The sequence below is a fragment of the Salmo salar genome, chromosome ssa21 (genome assembly GCF_905237065.1).
Source record: "Salmo salar chromosome ssa21, Ssal_v3.1, whole genome shotgun sequence".
Lineage (NCBI taxonomy): Eukaryota > Metazoa > Chordata > Actinopteri > Salmoniformes > Salmonidae > Salmo > Salmo salar.
This window is the reverse complement of record NC_059462.1, coordinates 17,462,638-17,488,799: the sequence shown is the minus strand read 5'-3', so window position 1 is coordinate 17,488,799 and position 26,162 is coordinate 17,462,638. Positions and strand designations below refer to the sequence as shown.

General features: G+C 41.6%; 1 protein-coding gene across 1 annotated transcript; it reads right to left on the bottom strand.

Moving 5' to 3' along the window:
- Positions 1 to 249: 249 nt before the first annotated feature.
- On the bottom strand, positions 250 to 25,779 carry poglut2 (protein O-glucosyltransferase 2). Its single transcript, XM_014163995.2, has 10 exons — positions 25,218 to 25,779; positions 22,982 to 23,187; positions 14,966 to 15,171; positions 13,856 to 13,933; positions 11,088 to 11,260; positions 10,572 to 10,809; positions 8,555 to 8,764; positions 8,325 to 8,414; positions 1,717 to 1,824; positions 250 to 439 (listed from the first exon to the last, which is right to left on the bottom strand). The coding sequence occupies exons 1-10, from the start codon at positions 25,538 to 25,540 to the stop codon at positions 422 to 424; spliced, it is 1,650 nt and encodes a 549-aa protein (XP_014019470.2). The 5' UTR covers positions 25,541 to 25,779; the 3' UTR covers positions 250 to 421.
- Positions 25,780 to 26,162: the final 383 nt, after the last annotated feature.

Here is a 26,162-nt window from a genome sequence, read left to right as displayed (position 1 = left end):
TATTGTAAATATGCCTCATAGGATGTAGACTACTGTCAGAGAGGCACTTTGCCCATTTCCTTAAAGCTATCAGTTCCACAAATCTATAGGGCTATTACATGGAAGTCTAACAAGGAAAACAATACAATGGGTCTATCATATAATCAACTAACATCTGTGTGTTTGTCTTTACATGCTTCTATTGTGTATAACTTTAACCTGTGATATGGTGTGTGCATATATCGAAGGAAGAAAAGAACACAACAAGTGTTAACATACAATGAAAAAATATTTATTATAAACATGTGGAAACTAACAATCATGTATGGTTAGGGTGACTGACAAGCCCACAATTCACATTTTGGCCCCCCCAAAAAAACATTTTACAGCACAGAAACATCAGATAAAAATGTGATTGTTTTATAATTGAACAGCGGACAAATCATAATTCATCCTTGACCTGAAAAGCAAACATAAAAAAAAATCAATGTCAAACTTCATATGCAGGGCAGGGTTGATGTTAGTGTCATAAAAGTCATACGTTTGTCAAAAAAAAACTGTTATAAAAACCATGCAATGCCATAAAGCTTTTCCAATTCAATGAATCTGTTCCCTCGGAATCTTCGATCCATCCGCATGTGTATTACAAAAAAAGACTTAAAAAGATCGATAGAGTAGTGTGTTATTTGCAACATAACATTTATGATATGTTTGGACTGATATAAAACCAGCTTAGGGGGATTTAGCATAGGCTAAGATAACATTTAGCTCTGTGGCAAATGCATTTTGTCAAACGTATTATATGAATCCAATCAGTTGATTGAATATCCCTTTGCCAAAGATCTGTTTTCATGTCACCTTTGACAGACAGCAGCCTGTAAAAAGACACTGGCAGGGACATTCCTTTAGCATTGTAGACATAGGGGGCAGATTATCATATACTGCATTAGAGTTGGGCAATACGGACAAGTGTCTATATCGCGATAAATTGCCTGAATTGATCAATTCAGAAGAATAGGACGATGTGTGTATGATATTACAGGAGCAGTGCAGTCAAAACGTGATTTTCCTTAATTTTTTTCCTGATCTACTACCGCATGACAAGAGGTACCAATGCACCAAGTCTGGAACCAACATCTACCCAGACTACCTGCATTGACCCTTTTTTGCACTAACTCTACGCAGACACAATTGACTCTACCCACACACTCACGACCCAACACACACTACATACGCCCACACACACACACACACAAGGCATACTGACGCCACACACACTTTCATACTCACCACATATGCTGCATCTGCTGCTACTGTCCATTATCTAACCTGTTGCATAGTCACTTTACACCTACCTATACATACAGTATGTTATTTTCTACTCCCTATATATAGCAATGTTCACTGTGTATTTATTCCTTGTGTCACTATTTATGTTTTATCTTTAACTCTGCATTGTTGGAAATGGACCCATAAGTGAGCATTTCACTGTCAGTCTACACCGGTTGTCTACGAAGCATGTGACAAATAAAAATGTGATTTGCCAATAATTTTGTGTTTATAGTCCCAGCTCTATCCTATATCAGAATCTCCTGTTGTCAAAACACTGATAGCCCAGTTCAAGGTTGACTGCAGTGGGATCAGAGCTAGGATGCAATCCCTTGTGCAAACATTCCTGCTTCCATTTTCCTCCCTATGTGCTGTAATAGAGAAATTAGCTTGTGTCTTGATGCTTACCTGTGGTGTCCTGTGGCAGGAGCATGGGAAGAGGTCATCAGTGGGCTGCTCGACCCGTTCCATGCCCTCTCTGATCTTAGGCTCAGTCACCTGCAACTTGGCATACTCCTGGTCAACAGAAATAGAGAAACATGGGGATTTAAAAAAAACAATGATATATTACACACACTACCATTCAAAAGTTTGGGGTCACTTAGATATGTCCTTGTTTTTGAAAGAAGAACACATTTTTGGTCCATTAAAATAACATCAAATTGATCAGAAATACAGTGTAGACATTGTTAATGTTGTAAATGACTATTGTAGCTGGAAAGGGCAGATTTTTTATGTGATATCTGCATAGGCGTACAGAGGCCCATTATCAGCAACCATCACTCCTGTGTTCCAATGGCACGTTATGTTAGATAATACTGGTTTATCATTTTAAAAGGCTAATTGATCATTAGAAAACCATTTTGCAATTATGTTAGCACAGCTGAAAACTGTTGTCCTGGTTAAAGAAGCAATATAAACTGGCCTTCTTTAGACTAGTTGAGTATCTGGAGCATCAGCATTTGTGGGTTCAATTACAGGCTCAAAACGGCCAGAAACGAATAACTTTTTTCTTAAATTTGTCAGTCTATTCTTGTTCTGAGAAATGACGGCTATTCCATGCAAGAAACTGCCAAGAAACTGAAGATCTCGTACAACGCTGTGTACTAGTCCCATCACAGAACAGCGCAAACTGGCTCTAACCAGAATAGAAAGAGTGGGAGGCCCCGGTGCACAACTGAGCAAGAGGACAAGTACATTAGTGTCTAGTTTGAAAAACAGACACCTCACAAGTCCTCAACTGGCAGCTTAATTAAATAGTACCTGCAAAACACCAGTCTCAAAGTCAACAGTGAAGAGGCGAATCTGGGATGCTGGCCTTCTAGGTAGAGTTGCAAAGAAAAAGCCATATCACAGACTGGCCAATGTTCTGGGAAGGGAGTTGTACGAGATCTTCAGTTTCTTGGCAATTTCTCGCATGGAATAGCCTTCATTTCTCAGAACAAGAATAGACTGACGAGTTTCAGAAGAAAGTATATTTGTTTCTAGCCATTTTGAGCCTGTAATCGAACCCACAAATGCTGATTCTCCAGATACTCAACTAGTCTAAAGAAGGCCAGTTTTATTGCTTCTTTAAATCAGCACAACAGTTTTCAGCTGTGCTAACATAATTGCAAAAGGGTTTTGTAATGATCAATTAGCCTTTTAAAATGATTAACTTGGATTAGCTAACACAACGTGCCATTGGAACACAGGCGTGATGGTTGCTGATAATGGGCCACTTTACGCCTATGTAGATATTCCATAAAACAAAATCTGCCATTTCCAGCTACAATAGTCATTTACAACGTCTACACTGTATTTCTGATCAATTAGACGTAATTTTAAATTGGACAGAAAATGTGCTCTTCTTTCAAAAACAAGGACATTTCTAAGTGACCCCAAACTTTTGAATGGTAGTGTATATATTAAAGAGATGATGAAAATAAGAAAACTTTGACAAATATCGCTTTGTCATGACACCACCTTGTCATGGCCCCATCATTCACTACCTATCATCATAACTCACAGGTGTTGAAATATTAGTGCTATTTTGGAGATGAAAAAAACCTATCCCACAATCCTGTCATTCAAGTAGCAAAACAATGATACACAAAAGTTCAACTTCATACTACGCGTTCAGATTCATATGTATGTAACAGGGTAGGGGTCAACTCGAATTGAAAGCATATCAGTTCAATAATTGAAAGGAGGACATTGGTTTTCAATAAACTGAAAAGAAAAACTCAACAAAAAAAGTGACGTCCCTTTTTCAGGACCCTGTCTTTCAAAGATAATTCGTAAAAATCTAAACTTCACAGATCTTCATTGTAAAGGGTTTAAACACTGTTTCCCATGCTTGTTCAATGAACCATAAACAATTAATGAACATGCACCTATGGAACGGTTGTTAAGACACTAACAGCTTACAGACGGTAGGCAATTAAGGTCACAGTTATGAAAAATTAGGACACTAAAGAGGCCTTTCTACTGACTCTGAAAAACACCAAAAGAAAGATGTCCATGGTCCCTGCTCATCTGCGTGCAAGGAGGCATGAGGACTGCAGATGTGGCCAGGGCAATAAATTGCAATGTCCGTACTGTGAGGCGCCTAAGACAGCGCTACAGGGAGACAGGACGGACAGCTGATCATCTTCGCAGTGGCAGACCACCTGTAACAACACCTGCACAGGATCGGTACAGCCGAACATCACACCTGCGGGACAGGTACAGGATGGCAACAACAACTGCCCGAGTTACACCAGGAACGCACAATCCCTCCATCAGTGCTCATACTGTCCGCAATAGGCTGAGAGAGGCTGGACTGAGGGCTTGTAGGCCTGTTGTAAGGCAGGGCCTCACCAGACATCACCGGCAACAACATCGCCTATTGGCACAAACCCACCATCGCTGGACCAGACAGGACTGGCAAAAAGTGCTCTTCGCTGACAAGTTGCGGTTCTGTCTCACCAGGGGTGATGGTCGGATTCGCATATATATCGTCGAAGGAATGAGCGTTACACCAAGGCCTGTACTCTGGAGCGGGATCGATTTGGAGGTGGAGGGTCCGTCATGGTCTGGGGCGGTGTGTCACAGCATCATCGGACAGAGTTTGTCGTCATTGCAAGCAATCTCAATGCTGTGTTACAGGGAAGACATCCTCCTCCCTCATGTGGTACCATTCCTGCAGGCTCATTCTGACATGACCCTCCAGCATGACAATGCTACCAGCCATACTGCTCGTTCTGTGAGCGATTTCCTGCAAGACAGGAATGTCAGTGTTCTGCCATGGCCAGCGAAGAGCCCGGATCGCAATCCCATTGAGCACATCTGGGACCTGTTGGATCGGAGTGTGAGGGCTAGGGCCATTCCCCCCCAGAAATGTCCAGGAACTTGCAGGTGCCTTGGTGGAAGAGTGGGGTAATATCTCACAGCAAGAACTGGCAAATCTGATGCAGTACATGAGGAGGAAATGCACTGCAGTACTTAATGCATATACTGACTGTTACTTTTGACTCTCCTTTGTTCAGGGACACATTATTCCATTTATGTTAGTCCCATGTCTGTGGAAGTTGTTCAGTTTGTCTCAGTTGTTGAATCTTATGTTCATACAAATATTTACACATGTTAAGTTTGCTGAAAATAAACGCAGTTGACAGTAAGAGGACGTTTCTTTTTTTCCCCTGAGTTTAGTATCTATTTAAAAAAAGAATATTTATAATCACTTTCAGAATGAACTGCCTTAGATTTAAATTGACCTAATCCAGTTATGTAATATGTACGCAAGATGAGAAGGTAAAATGTGCACATTCATTCGGTTTCCAACAAGGAACACAGGTAGCCCCAACTTTGTTGACCTCCACCACTATCCCTCATAAAACACACCTGTCTTTATGGCTGATATCTTTTGTGAAGACAGGAAGTTGTCCGTTTAAACATTCATTTCTGCAACGGCTGGGTTATGAGCTCCAATAAAGCACTTCAGGGAGAGACACATCACCATTATGTCCCTGGGCCAGTGTTCCTTTCCCAGAAAAAAAAACACAGGGAGGGGCCATGGCTCTTCATGATGCCCCATGACCCTCCTGACCTGTGGGCTCAGAAGTGGACCAAGGCTGGAGGCAGGTGGTGGTGGTTTGGGTTAGTGCTCTTCACGCATCCGATTCAGAAATGTGTTTGTAAATGTGGCATTGGATGAAACACACAGGTACACTTTTTATGTTTGAAAGAGTGCAAAGGGAAAAACATCTCCCATCTGTATGGCTCAGTTGGAAGAATTTGCAACGCCAGGGTTGTGGGTTTGATTCCCACAGGGGACCAGAACGAAAGAGTAAGAAAACGTATGCACTCACTACTGTAAGTCGCTCTGGATAGGAGTGTCTGCTAAATGACTAAAATGTACATCGAGGCTATCTATAGTTGTCAGTAAAATAAATACAAAAAGTATATTCTCATGAATAAAATAGACATTGATAAACATGTATTGCATTTGACTGACATTACTACATTATAATTACATGTTCTTCTAAGGGCTGGGAGGGAGGATAGTAACATTAGAAGCAATCCAAATTGAGGAACATGTAAAACCACATTGAAAAACAACCAGAGCCAAAGAAATTGTTGAAGGTACACATGCTTAAAAGGGACTCCACTGCTTCTTCAAGGTCAGCATATACCACCATTATAAAACAGCAACACGTGTAGGGTCTGAACTGAGCATGCAAAACCTCACTGTTGACAGTGCAAAGACACACAAGTCACAAAACGAGATCCAGTGGCAAAAAATCTCTTCCTTGTCAGCCAGACACAGTTCTTTACCGTGACGACCCAGACACATGGATGGGAAGCTTGGTTATCATGATGTTAACTTGAACTCAATACTCTGAATTAAATTCACTCTTTGGAGGCGTACCATGGAATGGTTCAATGACGCCCTATTCTAGCCGGGGGGTCACCCACCCAAGTGTCATTCCAATAGGTGGGCCCTTCTATTCTGCCCTAGCCAAGGTGAAAGTTGAGGGTTGAGCCCTGACGTGTCAGTGTCACAGCTGAGGAGTAGCCCGACCTAGGAATACCTGGCCTCTGTACGAGTAACTACTGTCCTTGAAGTGTGGGTATAAAAGTGAGCGGTAGAGATGGGAAGATAAGAGATGAGATACGCAAGCTGATGATGATGATGATGATAACAAGGGTGCATGAAACACTAGGCACACATTCAACATCTAGTTCTTTAAAACCAACAATGCAACAAGTGTGTGTACCTAGGGCTGTTACGGTGACCGTATTACAGCCCCACCGGCGGTCACGAGTCATGACGCCAGTCAAATTCCATGTGACAGTTAAGTCACAGTAATTTGGCTTCTCCAAACTCTAATGCTGCTAATGGTCACATAGCCTACAATGCAAATGAAATCGAAAATCTAATCAAACACTTCATGAGAGCCCATGAGCTCATGTTGCGTAACATTTCTATAGGCTATGCAATTTCCTGAGAAAACAGAGTGATGGCCTCTATTAAAAGGAGGAGGATCCCATCAGCTTTCTATAGGCTTACGATATTTATTTCTCAACTTTCCTAATATTAAGCACATTGCTTCTCTTTACAACAGGAGTATAGCCTATCTGGCTGGCATGGAAATGAACCATGGGAAAAGTGTCCTCATTCGCTATTTAAGTGCATAGATTACATGTCTTTTTTTCCCTGCCCTGTTTCGTCACAGGAGCATGATAATGGTACATTCTAAATGAAAACAAATTTCACACATATTATCTAGTAAAGACTAGATTAAATCAAGGATAGTCTGATGGGTGACAATATTAGCATATCACTTGTGAATGATGCCCAGCTTAATTAGGCCTACTCATTTTATTGGGTGACAAAAAGTAAGTGTGAACAGTTCTTCCAAGATCTTCAATATGCGCCTCGAAATTGGATAAGGATGCGCGCAGTTGCATCCATGAAGTGTCTGTCTTCACTTGTAGCCTGTGAGAAAGACCCGATCACATGACGGAGAGCCATGTGAGTGAGAGGTGCTTCGGAGCACGCAGTCGGGATAAGGGAATTATAATTATTATATTCAGCCCAAGGGCACGGTCACTGGCCGCAAAAGGCATGGATTGTTTTAAGGGGCATTACGGCCACACAAAGGGGATGCCATTGGGAAATAGAGGCATTATCAAGTGCTTGTTAAATTGTGAATGAGAGACTGATATAGTGTGTAAAGCCCGCGCCAAAAAAACTTTGGTCAAATCATCATTTGAGTCGCATCATGCAGCCTTAGAATGTATAAAAATCTAAACATATAGCCCAACATTTGTATCACAACTAAAATTACATAAATAACTCTAAATGAAGCATATACGAGTACCTGTTTCTTTGTTAACAGCTCATGTGCACTCCCTCAAATCATTTGTTGAAAATATTCTTTCCATTTTATTCAGCTATGTTCAATTATATTCTTCATACTATCAAATAACATAAAATAATGCCATGGAACTCTACGCAAATCTAGTCTGCTAAATGAACTAGTGCAGCCCACAGCCATATGGCATAGCCAGATCAGGACCTAACATAAGGACAACTCAGACAATGCTATTCTGTCCTTCTGAAATACTACATTTTCTTCATGTCATGTTTCTTTAGACCTGTCTAAAATAAATAAATGGGTTTATTGTGATGGTGTAGGCGATATTACATGGATTTATTAGACTTTTTAAAATGTAGATGTTCCAAAGGTCTGCATCAGTGTGTGGAAGCCAGGAGATGCCAAATGTGTTTACGTTAATCAACGGCCAATTACCGTGAGACCGGCAGTTATTTGCTTGACAATCACCAGCTGACAAAAATGCCCTACCGCCACAGCCCTATCTATACCTACTACCGTCGGTTATCCAGGTTCTCAAGTTTCTCCACAAAGGCACACTCTTCACTTACTTATTAAATACAGCTCTAATTTCAAGTGTGCATGTCTGAATCTTGACTGTATACAGTATGTAGAGCTAAATAAATGTAGTCGTAGTGTAAAGTGAAATGTTACCTGGAAGAGTTTGTAGTAGTAACAGAATATACTGTCCCCCATCAGATGATTTCGGGCAAATTGTTGACCAGCTACTGCGATTTTTCTTGCCTGGAAGAGCGAGATCATACTGAGCTTTTGAACAGAATGGGAAAAAATGTGTGCCTACATACTGTATGTTCCCCCAATATATTTGAAACTTTGAAGTGCATTACAAATCCAACAGCGTATTCATCAATCATCCTCATCACCTCCTCATCTTGCTCACGGGCCCAATGGATCTTGTCCTGCAGGTCAGCCAGGTCTGCTCTGATGGGGATGTAGTGTTCCCAGGGTCTGAGCTGGCTGTAGAAGTGTTCATAGTAACCAGAGTCCTGCTTCAGCACCACACTGTCCCCAGCCAGCAGGTAGGGCAGTCTGTAGGCTGCCACCGTGCCATCTATGTTGATCTGGTACTTGTACTGTCAGAGGAGATAGAGGTGGGGTGGTGAGACTGTTCAGTTCCATTTTCAAATAAAATCTTCTGGGGTGTATATGCTTGTTCCTGACCTATTTCCTGTGGGATTCAAGGGATTGGTTAACCTGATACAGAATAAGCCTAGTCCTGGACTAAAAAGCAAACTCAATGGAGAATCTCCATTTTAAATGAAGTCCAGTAGTGTTGACCCCAATTAGTCGACTGGTCAATTGTTTGGTCAATAGGCTGTTAGTTGACCAAGTAGTTTTTTTTGGCAAGCAGTAGCAAATATATATTTGTTTTTTTATGGCACACGAGATACCCCTCTGATACCTGTCGCGCCCATCTCAGTGAACTAATCCATTGCAGAGGATGAGAGTAATCCATCGCGGAGCCACGTGGATGGCACAGTGCTAAATCTCTCTCCAGAATGTGTTCTCTCCTGCACATTCATTGCTTCATAACTTAATTGTGTGAAATGTTTTCCTTGACTGTTAGTTTTGGTAAATTTCATTCCACTTACAAGTTTTGACAATTTAGTCAGTCTTTTGTTTGGAGCGCAACTGTCAATGTTGAGTAATGCCTCGATCACACCGACAGCATTGCATTTTGGTACACCAGAAGTACATTCATTTCCAATGGAACGCTGCGTTTGCCTCGCAGCATTGAGTTGCAGAGGCAGTTGCAGTGCGTTCTGTGTGGTGCATACGTTGGATTTATCGAACATACGCGTCAAACTATGTGTAGACGGCTTGACAGAAATGGTAGCAGAAGGTGAACGTTGAACTTTTGTTGCACACATATCCAGATGATGCTGCGTCACATTTTGTGCAAATATACTATCGGTGTGATCGAGGCGTAAGGAAAGACGCATACCTGATTATGCATGGAAGTAGGCCTATAGGCTACCTGGCCTGAGCGCAAATGTAGGCACTTCTCAAAGTAATGTCTTCACCTCAAACAGCAAGCAAACAAAGTCTGTTTTACAGCCATTGAGAATGACAATAGTTCCTCAATGTATTTGAAAAATCTTTCCAGCTCTTTCAATAACCACTCAGCGCGAAAGGGAAAAATGTCATGCTCTGATCCAGAGGAAACATCATAAAATAGGTTTACCTGATGAGCTCTTATACCTTGTGAAAAATACACAACATCTGTTCTGTTTCCGAGCTCACTGGCTTGGGAAACCGAGGGCCCAGAATATTACATACAATGTTGCAAGTTTGCTAGTTTAAGCTTCAGGCTGGACCCAAGTTAATAGTTTATACAATGTTTCTAGTTCCTTGCAGACAGGCCATGAGTAGCCAATGTGATTAATAGGATATTTATTTTAAATCAGAATATTTTCTACCTGCAGGCTGCAATGTTTTTATTTGTTGGCTTTATGACTGGAAAGCACTTTACTGGCCTCTCGTTTTCATGCGTTGCCATGTGCATATTGTCTTGTAAAATGAACTATTAAAATCTACTTTTTATCTCTGGCATAAAGTCTCCTCCAAACCGTTCTCATTTTTACAAGTCTCGTCCCTTGTTCTTTTTGTTTTACAAGCAATTATCTGCCCCATTAAATAAAATGTAGTCAAATGTCACCGCTAAAATAGTAAAAATTATCAACGTGTACATTTTCTAATTATGGACTTATAAATTAAATATATTGCCAAATATGATAACACCAGAAATCAACCCAAACTTTATCATTACCTACCCCAAAGCAGCGAGGTGTCTAATTGATGATACACCTAGCCTGGGAGTGAGTCTGTCTCATCTGCAGAGACTGGATACTTTTTCTGCCTACACCACATCCATCTCACCTTGAAGAAGTCAAAGAAGGAGACGTGTTTGACCAGCGGTCCGTAGAGGCTCTCATCGTGTTTGAAGAAGAAGAAGTTGGTAAAGGCTGCATCCACCATGTCGGGGTGAGCCCTGGCCAGCTTCACCAGCTCCAGGCGCTCCTTGCGACTGTCCCGCCCCCTCCAGAACGCTGTGGCGTTCTTCTCCCTCCACGGAGGCCCTGTATTGGCCTGGACCGACATCATGTCCAACCTCACTCTGCTCATCGGAAGAGAAACAACAGACACAATTCGCTAGCACACAGACCTGATAAAGATAATGTTCTTAAAATGCTGTCACTAACCAGTTGAGTGTGTGGGCCCCATTATTCTATTTTGGATTATATTATTTGTCCAGCGCACATTTCCCTTCGGATCAAATACACTATCATAATAGTACATTCTGAAAAACAAAATATTTTGGCTGTAGCATCACTTGCACCTGTGTATAATGGATGACACACAGAGATAAATGAGGAGAGCAACAGTGGTGCTTGCCTTCCCATGGTCTCCAGGACCGACTCGGTGAGGTCATAGGTTGGCATAACGATGTCGCGGGTGTCATTGGAGCCGCACCAGGAGAAGATGGGGTGGAGCCTCTCTGAGGGCCTCCTCTTCTCCAGGGGCCAGTCCCCCAGGTTCACAAAGAACTCTAGATCTGGGACCCGCACCTGACCGCACAGGGAGCGAGAGAGGAGACACTGGGCTTAGAACATACATCACTACCTGACCGCACAGCGAGAGAGATAGAGACAGAGAAGACAGAAGGAGAGAGAGGAGAAGAGAGAGACAGAGCAGGACGAGCGAGAGAGAAGATACTGGGCTTAGAATATACGTTGCCTACAAAACATAACATTATTGTCCATGTTGCAGCGAACAACGGAAATGTCTTCTGCTCTGTTCTACACAACCTCTTTAAAAAATAAACATCTCTGCATCTAAATTCACCCCCCAGTATACCCTGATAAATAACACAGCCTTTATAAATGAAGTTGACATATATTCTTTACAGAAATGCCCTAGGCTGTGATCTTCATGAGTCCACAGTGCCATCTAGTGGCCACGGGGACAAATAACCCTAGAATCAACCCCAACACCTTCCATTATCTCCCACCACGTCGGTGATTGCGGATGTGAAGGAATCTGATAGGGGCAAGCGAAACCTCCATTTCCGATCAGCCTTTAACGGGCCTTTGTCTTTCAATAGTGGCTCAACAAGGACTTCCTATTCCAAAGTAAATGGTCATGAATGTTAAAAACGCCCACACCAATAGAAATCCACTTTTCGGAGCTGAAAGATGGCCAGAGCTTACCCCATGATGTTGCACAACGATTTAAGTCAAGATGTCATCGTTTTAGTCAAAGTATGATAGTTAGTCACAGTCTGCTTAAACTAATAACAAACAAACAATTATATGTTTTCATGTCTTTATTGAATACACTGTGTAAACATTCACAGTGCAGGGTGGGAAAAGTATGTGAACCCTTGGATTTAATAACTGGTTGACCCTCCTTTGGCAGCAATAACCTTAACCAAACATTTTCTGTAGTTGCGTATCAGACTTGCAGAACGGTCAGGAGGAATTTTGGACAATTCCTCTTTACAGAACTATTTCAGTTCAGCAATATTCTTGGGATGTCTGGTGTGAACTGCTCTCGAGGTCATGCCACAGCATCTCAATCGGGTTGAGGTCTGGACTCTGACTGGGCCACTCCAGAAGGCGTATTTTCTTTTGTTGAAGCCATTCTGTTGTTGATTTACTTTGTGTTTTGGGTCGTTGTAATGTTGCATCACCAAACTTCTGATGAGCTTCAATTGGGGGACAGATAGCCTAACATTCTCCTGCAAAATGTCTTGATAAACTTGGGAATTAATTTTTCTGCCGATGATAGCAAGCTGTCCAGGCCCTGAAGCAGCAAAGCAGCCCCAAACCATGATGCTCCCTCCACCATACTTTACAGTTGGGATGAGGTTTTGATGTTGGTGTGCTGTGCCTTTTTTTCTCCACAGTGTTGTGTGTTCCTTCCAAACAACTCACCTGTAGTTTCATCTGTCCACAGAATATTTTGCCAGTAGCGCGGTAGAACATCCAGGTGCTCTTTTGTGAACTTCAGACGTGCAGCCATGTTTTTTTTGGACAGCAGTGGCTTCTTCCCGTGGTGTCCTCCCATGAACACCATTCTTGTTTAGTGTTTTACGTATCATAGACTCGCCAACAGAGACGTTAGCATGTTCCAGAGATCTCTGTAAGTCTTTAGCTGACACTCTAGGATTCTTGTTAACCTCATTGAGCATTCTGCACTGTGCTCTTGCAGTCATTGCAGGACGACCATTCATAAGGAGAGTTGCAACAGTGCTGAACTTTCTCCATTTATAGACAATTTGTCTTACCGTGGACTGATGAACATCAAGGCTTTTAGAGATACTTTTGTAACTCTTTCCAGCTTTATGCAAGTCAACAATTCTTAATCTAGGGTCTTCTGAGATATTTTTTGTTTGAGGCATGGTTCACATCAGACAATGCTTCTTGTGAATAGCAAACTCAAATTTTGTGAGTGTTTTTTTATAGGGCAAGGCAGCTCTAACCAACATCTCCAATCTCGTTTCATTGATTGGACTCCAGGTTAGCTGACTCCTGACCTGACTCCAATTAGCTTTTAGAGAAGTCATTAGCCTAGGGGTTCACATACTTTTCCCAGCCTACACTGTGAATGTTTAAAATGATGTATTCAATATAGACAAGACAAATACAATAATTAGTGTGTTATTAGTTGAAGCACACTGTGTTTGTCCGTTGTTGTGACTTAGATGATCAGATCCAATTTTATGGCCAATTTATACAGAAATCCAGATCATTCCAAAGGGTTCACATACTTTTTCTTGCCACTGTAGAAAAACACATATGGGCGATCTTTCAATAGTTATCGATATTACAGGAGCTTCATCTTATTCCTTTTTAACTATATCTATGGCGGACTCGGGGCTACAATTTACGGAAGATGCCAAAACTTGAGATAACAAGAGATGGCGAAGTCAACGATAGGCCAGTGGTTTCCATCTGTGGTAGTTTTCCCTAAATCAAAGCGTATGAAAAATCCAGCTCCAATCCAGCTAATCTTGTGAATATGGTGTAGCAAAAAAAAATTCAAATATAACGGAAACAAATAAAATGAGCTAACTAGATAAGGTCAGCAAGACAGTTAGCGCAAGCTGTTGATGTTCATCAACTCCACATGGTCCTTTAACTTCATTTTCAAGAACTCACCTTTCTGGTTAGCGAGAGGAGGAAGGCATCCATGAAGATCCTGAATCCCACATGCTCCCCTAGTGTCTTAATGTAGACCTCAGGGTGGAAATATAGAATAGAATATTAACTTTATCGTCCATGTGTTACAGCAAACAAATGGAAAATTGTCTCCCGCTCTAATTCTCAACCCTCCCGCAGACAGCACGCGTCGCACACAGTTCAGACGAGCACATGGTCAAGCTGCAGTGCAGCAGCCCTGGATGGACAGAAATTGCTCATGATAAAAGTTAGAAAAAAATTCTGATTACATTGTTAATACTGGCTGTAATCATAACAGTGGTGGAATCAACATCTCTTGGGAAGCTCACATTTATGTAGATGTAGAATCAACTGAGCTAGTGTGTAATTCCAGATGACCACAGAAGTGAGTGGGAACTGCTGCTGACCTCTTGCAGCTCACCACAACCTCACTGCATAAAGCCTACCGCCACCGCTTACCAGGGCAGTGTGACGTCACTGGAGTGACACACACTCACACTGGATTGCGGTGTTTATGCAGCATTGTGTGAGGAAACAAGAAAAGGGGATATATCCAGAACATGCCTATTGTAGTTTGGGTATGGAATACGGTTCAAGCAAGAGATGAAGCATATCCAGTTAGTGGGTGTTAGAGATGTATCAAATCCCAGCTTTTGAAGTATAGTGGGATTCAAATCTACATTTCAACTGACAACTGTATAGTCGGATTCAAATTTACAACATTTTGACTGACACCTGTTTGTATGTAATAGTATGATTACAGGTACCATGATTCGCGGTCTTCCAGAATTATTGGGGGGGGGGGGCTTAACAATACTACCTGGTTGTTCAACACGGTACAGGTGTCTAATAAAAATGGGACTCAGGTGTCTTCAACCTTTACAATAAGTCCATTTTTATGACTGGAAATGGCCACGCCACCTGGTCCCATATTCACAAAAAGTCTCAGAAATACGAGTGATGATATTTGACCAGTTTAGCTTTTTAGAATCAAAATGAATACAATTATATGGAGGGGGGGGGGGGGACCTGACTCTAGATCAGCACTCGGGTATGCTTTTTGAACATGGGTCCTGGTCTACCATATACCTTGTTGTCTTTGACTGTGTAGTGGCAGAGGCTCTGTCTCTGTCCGAAACGCTGGGGCACCTCCAGGGCGTTGCGGTCTGGGTCCACCCTGGGGAACAGGGCAAGGTCCTGCTCTATTTGGGGGAAGGACACAGGGCACTGCATGTCCTCCTTCCACACAGAACCACTGGGCTGGGGACAGTCACAACCATCATGGTACACTGGACCTAAAGAGAGTGGGTGGAGAAGGGAGCATAGAAAGTTTAGATGACCCTCATGAAGCATTATAGATGCAGTAGTGTCTCACAGAGAGAAATACAGTTTCTCTGGTGTCTGGAACCAAGGACTAATAACACCAATTCTATTTCAAATTTGACCCAAACAATTGTCGTGGCATTTGCGCCAACTGCAACCCGGGGGAAATATTCTGCGCCATCATGAACAGCTGATTACTGCACTCTCTCAGTCAACAAAGATGTCCTGAGCAAAAGTTCCATTGGATTCCTACCAAATGATTGAACATCAGACCATATTTATACCCTACACACCCTAACTGATAAACATGCAAAACTAAAACAATGTTTTTGTAGATTTCCAAAAACTATTTGATTAAATTTAGCATGAAGGCATTTTAATAAAATGTATTGAAAGTGGTAGGTGGAAAAACCCATGTCATCAAATCAATGTACACAAGCAACAAAACGTGCAGTCAAAATGTGAGATAAACACACATTTATTTTCCCAAGGGCGTGGAGTAAAACACAGAAACAACTTGCCTACTTATTATTTATATAAATTCATTTGCCAAAAACACTTGAGCAATCAACAGCCCCCAGTCTCATGCTTAACACAGAAGAAGGAAAAAAAACATTCCTCCTTTATGCAGATGATCTGGTAGTGCAGTCATCCAGAAAATAGGAACTACAGCAGCAAGTAGATCATCTGCAACAGTCCAGTCAGACCTGGGCACTGACAGTCACTCTTATGATATTCCAGAAAAGGTCCAGATGTCAGGGAAAGCCATCTACTTTTTTAACTGGGCTCCACTCCTACACACAAACACACCTACTTGGGACAACAACAAAAATGAGCTCCACAGGAAACTTCAACCTGGCCGTGAATGAAGTGAGAGACAAAGCAAGGAGGGCTTTCTATGCCATTAAAACAAATCTATAAAAATTAGACATACCAATTACAATTGGGAAATATTAGATTCAATAATAGAACCAATTGCATTATATGGCAGTGAAGCGTGGGGTCGGCGTACAAAGCATCGACAAACCCTGCATGCGGAATTCTGTAAGAACATCCTCAGAGGACAGAGAAACTGCAAACCACGCATGCAGAGCAATTCCCTCTTCTGATTAATATTGAAAGAGCCACCAAATGTTATAATCATTACAAAAACTAGTGAAGGCTAAGTATATCACCTTATTGGGAAAATATACCACAAAATATCTAACTTAAATGATATTTGGCTCTAAAACCTGACAGTACACGGTGGCAGACTATCTGAGAAAAACACTGGCTTTGTACAGACTCATTGAGCACAGCCTGGCCATAGAAACCAGCTGTCGCAGGTAGATCTGGCTACCCACAGAGGACAGGCTGTGCTCACTCCGCCCTCAGAGAGGAGGTCGAGACAGAGCTCTACTTTCTCCTACACTGCGAGAACTATGCAGACTTCCAGGCAATTTTCTTCCCCAAAATGAAAACAAATAAAAGGTTTTGAAACAAAAACAGAAAAGATAAATCTATTGGGAGAAAAAACCCCTCTGTGCCATATACAGTGGAAAGAAAAAGTATGTGAAACCTTTGGAAATACCTAGATTTCTGCACAAATTGGTCATAAAATTTGATCTGATCTTCATCTAGGTCACAACAATAGAAAGTCTGCTTAAACTAATAACACAAACAATTATATGTTTTCATGTCTTTATTGAACACACCGTGTAAACATTCACAGTGCAGGGTGGGAAAAGTATGTGAACCCTTGGGATTTAATAACTGGTGGACCGCCAGCAATAACCTTAACCAAACGTTTTCTGTAGTTGCGGAGCAGACCTGCACAACGGTCAGGAGGAATTTTGGACCATTGCTCTTTACAAAACTGTTTCAGTTCAGCAATATTCTTGGGATGTCTGGTGTGAACTGCACTCTCGAGGTCATGCTACAGCATCTCAATCGGGTTGAGGTCAGGACTCTGACTGGGCCACTCCAGAAGGCGTATTTTCTTCTGTTGAAGCTATTCTGTTGATGATTTACTTCTGTGTTTTGGATCGTTGTCCTGTTGGGTCAAACTTCTGATGAGCTTCAATTGGCGGACAGATAAACCTAACATTCTCCTGCAAAATGTCTTGATAAACTTGGGAATTTTTCCGCGATGATAGCAAGCTGTCCAGGCCCTGAGGCAGCAAACCAGCCACAAAACATGACTCTCCCTCCACCAAACTTTACAGTTGGGATGAGGTTTTGATGTTGGTGTGCTGTGCCTTTTTTTTCTCCACACATAGTGTTGTGTTCCTTCCAAACAACTCAACTGTAGTTTCATCTGCCCACAGAATATTTTGCCAGTAGCGTTGACATCCAGGTATACATTTGCTAACTTCACACGTGCAGCCATGTTTTTTTTAGACAGCAGTGGCTTCTTCCGTGGTGTCCTCCCATGAACACCATTCTTGTTTAGTGTTTTACGTATCATAGACTCGTCAACAGAGATGTTAGCATGTTCCAGAGAAACTCAAATTTTCTGAGTGTTTTTTATAGGGCAAGGCAGCTCTAACCAACATCTCCAATCTCATTTCATTGATTGGACTCCAGGTTAGCTGACTCCTGACCTGACTCCAATTAGCTTTGGGAGAAGTCATTACCATAGGGGTTCACATACTTTTTACAACCTACACTGAATGTTTAAATTATATATTCAATATAGACATGAAAAATACAATTTGTGTGTTATAAGTTTAAGCATACTATGTTTGTCTATTGTTGTGACTTAGATGAAGATCAGATCAAATTTGATGACCAATTTATGCAGATATCCAGGTAATTCCAAAGGGTTTCCAAAGGGTTTTTCTTGCCACTAAGTTTCAAAACAAATGTAGCTTCCCGCCACACGCGGAGGGACAGCATGTGGAACAAACAACCAGGACAATAACATTGCTACCTGTGTCTTTCTCACCAAGTAAATATTGTCCTCATTCATTTACTACTATATTTGTCCTGATAATTGTTATTACAATTGTTCCTATTATTATCTGTGTCATCATTGATTTGATATGTCTATATGTTTGCTTTTTACAGCCTTATTCTAAAATAAATGTAAATGTTTTTTCCCCTCATCTATCTACAGACAATACCCCACAATGACAAAGCAAAAACAGGTTTAGACATTTTTGCAAATGTATATATAAATAAATAATGAAATATCAAATTTACATAAGTATTCAGAACCTTTACTCAGTACTTTTTTGAAGCACCTTTGGCAGCGATTACAGCCTGAAGTCTTCTTGGGTATGGGGCTTGGCACTAGAGGTCGACCGATTATGATTTAACGCCGATACCAATTATTGGAGGACCAAAAAAAAGCCGATACCGATTAAATCGGCAGATATATATATATATATATATATATAACACACACAATGACAACAATACTGAATGAACACTTATTTTAACTTAATATAATACATCATCAATAAAATCAATTTAGTCTCAAATAAATAATGAAATATGTTCAATTTGGTTTAAATAATGCAAAAACAAAGTGTTGGAGAAGAAAGTAAAGTGCAATATGTGCCATGTAAAAAAGCTAACGTTTAAGTTCCTTGCTCAGAACATATGAAAGCTGGTGGTTCCTTTTAACATGAGTCTTCAATATTCCCAGGTAAGAAGTTAAGTTGTAGTTATTATAGGAATTATAAAACTATTTCTCTCTATACCATTTGTATTTCATATACCTTTGACTATTGGATGTCCTTATAGGCACTTTAGAATTGCCAGCTTAATCTCAGGAGTTGATCGGCTTGAAGTCATAAACAGCGCAATGCTTGAAGCACAGCGAAGAGCTGCTGGCAAATGCAGGAAAGTGCTGTTTTAATGAATGCTTACGAGCCTGCTGCTGCCTACCACCGCTCAGTCAGACTGCTCTATCAAATCATAGACTTAATTATAATATAATAACACACAGAAATACGAGCCTTAGGTCATTAATATGGTCAAATCCGGAAACTATCATTTCGAAAAGAAAACGTTTATTCTTTCAGTGAAATACGGAACCGTTCCGTATTTTATCGAACGGGTGGCATCCCTAAGTCTAAATATTGCTGTTACATTGCACAACCTTCAATGTTATGTCATAATTATGTACAATTCTAGCAAATTAATTTACGGTCTTCGTTAGGAAGAAATGGTCTTCACACAGTTCGCAATGAGCCAGGCGGCCCAAAATGCTGCATATACCCTGACTCTGCTTGCACAGAACGCAAGAGAAGTGATACAATTTCCCTAGTTAAAATAAAATCAATGTTAGCAGGCAATATAAACTAAATATGCAGGTTTAAGAATATATACTTGAGTATTGATTTTAAGAAAGGCATTGATGTTTATGGTTAGGTGCACATTGGTGCAACAACAGTGCTTTTTTCGCGAACGCGCTTGTTAAATCAGCCGTTTTTGCTAAGTAGGTTGTGATTCAATGAAAAATTAACAGGCACTGCATCGATAATATGCAACGCAGGACAAGCTACAGTGAGGGAAAAAAGTATTTGATCCCCTGCTGATTTTGTACGTTTGCCCACTGAAAAAAAAAGGATCAGTCTATAATTTTAGTGGTAGGTTTATTTGAACAGTGAGACACAGAATAACAACAACAAAAAAATCCAGAAAAACGCATGTCAAAAATGTTAGAAATTGATTTGCATTTTAATGAGGGAAATAAGTATTTGACCCCCTCTCAATCAGAAAGATTTCTGGCTCCCAGGTGTCTTTTATACAGGTAACGAGCTGAAATTAGGAGCACAATCTTAAAGGGAGTGCTCCTAATCTCAGCTTGTTACCTGTATAAAAGACACCTGTCCACAGAAGCAATCAATCATTCAGATTCCAAACTCTCCACAATGGCCAAGACCAAAGAGCTCTCCTAGGATGTCAGAGACAAGATTGTAGACCTACACAAGGCTGGAATGGGCTACAAGACCATCGCCAAGCAGCTTGGTGAGAAGGTGACAACAGTTGGTGCGATTATTCGCAAATGGAAGAAACACAAAAGAACTGTCAATCTCCCTCAGCCTGGGGCTCCATGCAAGATCTCAACTCGTGGAGGCGCAATGATCATGAGTACAGTGAGGAATCAGCCCAGAACTACACGGGAGGATCTTGTCAATGATCTCAAGGCAGCTGGGACCATAGTCACCAAGAAAACAAATTGGTAACACACTACGCCGTGAAGGACTGAAATCCTGCAGCGCCCGCAAGGTCCCCCTGCTCAAGAAAGCACATATACATGCCCATCTGAAGTTTGCCAATGAACATCTGAATGATTCAGAGGACAACTGGGTGAAAGTGTTGTGGTCAGATGAGACCAAAATGGAGCTCTTTGGCATCAACCCAACTCGCCGTGTTTGGAGGAGGAGGAATGCTGCCTATGACCCCAAGAACACCATCCCCACCGTCAAACATGGAGGTGGAAACATTATGCTTTGGGGGTGTTTTTCTGCAAAGGGGACAGGACAACTTCACCGCATCAAAGGGACGATGGACGGGGCCATGTACCGTCAAATCTTGGGTGAGAACCTCCTTCCCTCAGCCAGGGCATTGAAAATGGGTCGTGTATGGGTATTCCAGCATGACAATGACCCAAAACACACAGCCAAGGCAACAAAGGAGTGGCTCAAGAAGAAGCACATTAAGGTCCTGGAGTGGCCTAGCCAGTCTCCAGACCGTAATCCCATAGAAAATCTGTGGAGGGAGCTGAAGGTTCGAGATGCCAAACGTCAGCCTCGAAACCCTAATGACTTGGAGAAGATCTGCAAAGAGGAGTGGGACAAAATCCCTCCTGAGATGTGTGCAAACCTGGTGGCCAACTACAAGAAACATCTGACCTCTGTGATTGCCAACAAGGGTTTTGCCACCAAGTACTAAGCCATGTTTTGCAGAGGGGTCAAATACTTATTTCCCTCATTAAAATGCAAATCAATTTATAACATTTTTGACATGTGTTTTTCTGGATTCTTTTGTTGTTATTCTGTCTCTCACTGTTCAAATAAACCTAGCATTAAAATTATAGACTGATCATTTCTTTGTCAGTATGCAAACGTACAAAATCAGCAGGGGATCAAATACTTTTTTCCCTCACTGTAGATAAACTAGTAATATCATCAACCATGCGTAGTTAACTAGTGATTATGTTAATATTGATTGTTTTTCATAAGTTTAATGCTAGCTAGCACCTTACCTTGGCTCCTTGCTGCAATCGCATAACAGGTAGTCAGCCTGCCACGCAGTCTCCTCGTGGAGTGCAATGTAATCGGCCATAATCGGTGTCCAAAAATGCGGATTACCGATTGTTATGAAAACTTGAAATCGGCCCTAATTAAATCGGCCATTCCAATTAATCGGTCGACCTCTACTTGGCACACCTGTATTTGGTGAGTTTCTCCCATTCTTCTCTGCAGATCCTGTCAAGCTCTGTCAGGTTGGATTGGGAACGTCGCTGCACAGCTATTTTCAGGTCTCTCCAGAGATGTTCCATCGGGTTCAAGTCCGGGCTCCGTCTGGCCCACTCAAGAATATTCAGAGACTTGTCCCGAAGCCACTCCTGCGTTGTCTTGGCTGTGTGGGGTCACTGTCATTGTCCTGTTGTAAGATGAACCTTCGCCCCAGTCTGAGGTCCTGAGCGCTCTGGAGCAGGTTTTCATCAAGGAACTCTGTACTTTGCTCCGTTCATCTTTCCCTCGATCCTGATTAGTCTAGCCAGTCCCTGCCTCTGAAAAACATCCCCACAACACGATGCTGCCACCACCATGCGTCACTGTAAGGATGGTGCCAGGTTTCCTCCAGACGTGATGCTTGGCATTCAGGCTAAAGAGTTCAATCTTGGTTTAATCAGACCAGAGAATCTTGTTTCTCATGGTCAGAGTCCTTTAGGTGCCTTTTGGCAAACTGCAAGCGGGCTGTCGTGCCTTTAACTGAGGAGTGGCTTCCGTCTGGCCACTCTACCATAAAGGCCTGATTGGTGGAGTGATGCAGAGATGGTTGTCCTTCTGGAAGGTTCTCCCATCTCCACCTAGGAACTCTGGAGCTCTGTCAAAGTGACCATTGGGTTCTTGGTCACCTCTCTGACCAAGGCCCTTCTTCCCCGATTGCTCAGTTTGGCCGGACAGCCAGTTCTAGGAAGAGTCTTGGTGGTTCCAAACTTCTTCCATTTAAGAAGGAAGGATGGAGGCCACTGTGTTCTTGGGGACCTTGCAGAAATATTTTAGTACCCGTGCCCAAATCTGTGCCTCGACACAATCCTGTCTCGGAGCTCTACGGACAATCCCTTCGACCTCATACCTTGGTTTTTGGTCTGACATGCACTGTCAACTGTGGGACCTTATATAGACAGGTGTGTGTCTTTCCAAATCATGTCCAATCAATTAAATTGACCACAGGTGGACTCAAATCAAGTTGTAGAATCATCTCAAGGATGATCAATGGAAACAGGATGCACCTGAGCTCAATTTCGAGTCCCATATCAAAGGGTCTGAATACTTATGTAAATAAGGTATGTTTTTTTGGTTTTAATACATTTGCTAAAATTTCTAAAAACCTGTTTTCGCTTTGTCATTATGGGGTATTGTGTGTAGATTGTTGACGTAACAAACTGTAGAAAAAAAGGGGTCTGAATATTTTCCGAATGCACTGTATGTGGTAACACTTTCCATCCCAATGAAGCCTTTTGAATTGAATTGACAAAGACAGAGAGAACGAGAGAGTGAGGTAGAGAAAGAGAGATGAAGAGAAAGGGAGACAGAAAGAGTGAGTTAGTTGGTTTACCTTTCAGAATGAATGGGGACTTCGTAACGTGCTTGTCATTGAGCAGTATGTGGATGTGTAGGTCTGTGTAGCTGGCATACATCCTGTACCGCACCAGAAAGGAGCCATCTCTGCGATCTAGAACCTGCACCCAGATTCTAGTGAACTGTTCCACTGGGGACACGATCTTCACCTCGAATGTGTTCTCTCCGGGGGATGATGTGAAACTGAATGGCGTACACAGCGACATATACAAGCACGAGGGAAACAACATGTAGGCCTATGAGCTGAGCAGATTATATTTGGCTGAGCTGATGGTCATCATATGATCACAATAGTGTCAACAAATCTGATTGCAGCGCCTTCAGAAAAGTACTCACACCCCTTGACTTTTTCCACATTTTGTTGTTAAAGTTGGATTAAAATGTATTTAATTGTCAATGATCTACACAAAATACTCTAATGTCAATGTGAAAAAGAAAAAAAATCTAACATTTAAAAAAAGAAATCATAAAAAATAAAACACTAATATATCTTGATTAGATAAGAATTTCACTTCCTAAGTCAATACATGTTAGAATCCTCTTTGGCGGTGATTACAGCTGTGAGTCTTTCTGGGTAAGTCTAACAGCTTTTCACATTTGGATTGTGCAATATTTGCCAATTATTCTTTAAAAACATTCAGGTTCTGTTAAATTGGTTGTTGATCATTGCTAGACAACCACTTTCACGTCTTGCCATAGATTTTCAAGCAGATTTAAGTCAAAACTCTAATTCTGACACTCATTGAACATTCACTGTCTTCTTGGTATGCAATTCTATTTAAGATTTGGCCTTGTGTTTAAGGTTATTGTCTTGCTGAAAGGTGAATTTATCTCTCAGTTTCTGATGGAAAGCAGACTAAACCAGGTTTTCCTCTAGGATTTTGCGGGTGCTTAGCTCCATTCCGATCATTTTTTATCCTGAAAAACTCCCCAGTCCTTAACAATTACAAGCATACCCATAATATGATGCAGCCACCACTATGCTTGAAAATATGGAGAATGGTGCTCAGTAATGTGTTGTATTTTCCCCAAACATAACACTTTGTATTCAGGACAAAAAGTTAATTGCTTTGCCACATTCTTTGCAGTATTACTTTGTTGCAAACAGGATGCATGTTTTGGAATATTTTTATTCTGTACAGGTTTCCTTCTGTTCACTTAATATTGTGGAGTAACTAATGTTGTCGATCCATCCTCAGTTTCCCCAGCCATTAAACTTTAACATCACCATTGGCCTCAAGTTGAAATCCCTGAGCAGTTTCCTTCCTCTCCAGCAACTGAGTTTGGAAGGATGCCGCTAACTTTGTAGTGACTGGGTGTATTGATACACCATCCGAAGTGTAATGAATAATTTCACCATGGTCAAAGGGATATTCAATGTCTGCTTTTTTATTTTTAACCCATCTACAAATAGGTGCCTTTATTTGCGAGGCATTGGAAAACCTCCCTGGTCTTTGTGGTTGAATCTGTGTTTGAAATTCATTGCTCGACTTACAGATAATTGTATGTGTGGGGTACAGAGATCAGGTTGTCAGAAAAAAATCATGTTTAACACTATTATTGCACACAGGGTGTGTCCCTGCAACTTCTGTGACTTGGAACTCATGAACTTATTTAGGCTTGCCATAACAATGGGGTTGAATACTTATTCACTCAATAAATCATTTGTAAACATAATTCCACTTCGACATTATGGGGTATTGTGTGTAGGCCAGTAACAAAAAAATAAATAATCTAAATCGAATCCAGGCTGCAACAACAAATGGGGGAAAAGGTCAAGGGGTGTGAATACTTTCTGAAGGCACTACAGGCCTATCTGTAGTTTAAACTCCAGGTGATATATGCATTTAAAACTGTTAAATGACTGTCGGTTACAATTATGTAGGCCAAAAGTGAACCTCGTGAGTAAACACCCAAAACAACAATGACAACTGTGGAGGAGGAAACTCCCCCAGAGGCAGAGGTGCCACAACGATGTGTTCAATGAGTGTTATCCCCGAATACTATCTATCTCCAACCCTTGGGAAACACAGTCATTAAATGTGTTCAGTGATGTAAGCGTCCAGTTCTACTTTATCTGCACTTTCTATCATAATTCACGTGTGGTTTTACGATTCCACTGCTACATTGTGTCCACTGGCCATGCCATCGGCAGCTAGCTAGCCGCTTTGTATCGTCTGGTAGGCTTCCTTGAAGAATAGCGACATACTTACTTTCTCCCCGAGCTGTCCACAGTCTGTATGTAAAAGAAACGAGCTGGAAGGACAATATTTGCTTCGAGTCCAGAACCCCATACCAAAGTTCTTGTAGCACTGGGCACCGCGCCGGTTGAAGCCACGGAAGGTGTCTGTTCCATCAGCCCCAGACAGCACAACACAAATAACGAAAGCACTTTACGCAACATATTTCTGCGACTCGGTTCTTGTGAAAATGCTTTGGTCCCTTGTCTATTCCAAACTGCTCTTTTACAATGGAATTTCAAGCCTGTAAAATGACCATCCCGGTAAAATGTAGGAAACGCCGGATAATTCGACATCTGGCCGCCAGCAGTGCATAGCCTACATCCAGCGAAACACCCTTTCTGGAAAATATGCGGATGCAATGTTTCGATTTGTGTATACTATACTCACGTTAACACAACACAGCGTATTTCTATTAGTTTGCTGTGTCACATTTTTATCGGTAAAGTTTCTAATAAAACATACATGCAGACAAAATCCTGTCCGGTTTGGGTAGAAGTTATTCGCAGACAGGCGAGCCTGGCAATCTGATTGGTCGCCCCCACAACGTCTGGTAGAGCGGGAAGCTGATTGGACCAAAAGAGTAGGAAAAGGCCATTGGGGCAGACGTATTTACTGCCATGCAAGGATCATTTCCAATGACTAAGTGAAACATTTTTACATGAGGGGTTTGTTCTTCAATGTTCCTAGATAGTGGGCTCCCGAGTGGCGCGGCGGTCTAAGACACTGCATCTCAGTGCAAGATGCGTCCCTGGTTATCACATCCGGCCGTAATTGGGAGTCGCATAGAGCGGCGCACAATTGGCCCATCGTCGTCCGGGGTAGGCCGTCACTGTAATTAAGAATTTGTTCTTAACTGACTTGCCTAGTAAAATAAATTGTGGATTTGACTTATATTGACCTAATATTAGAAATCAG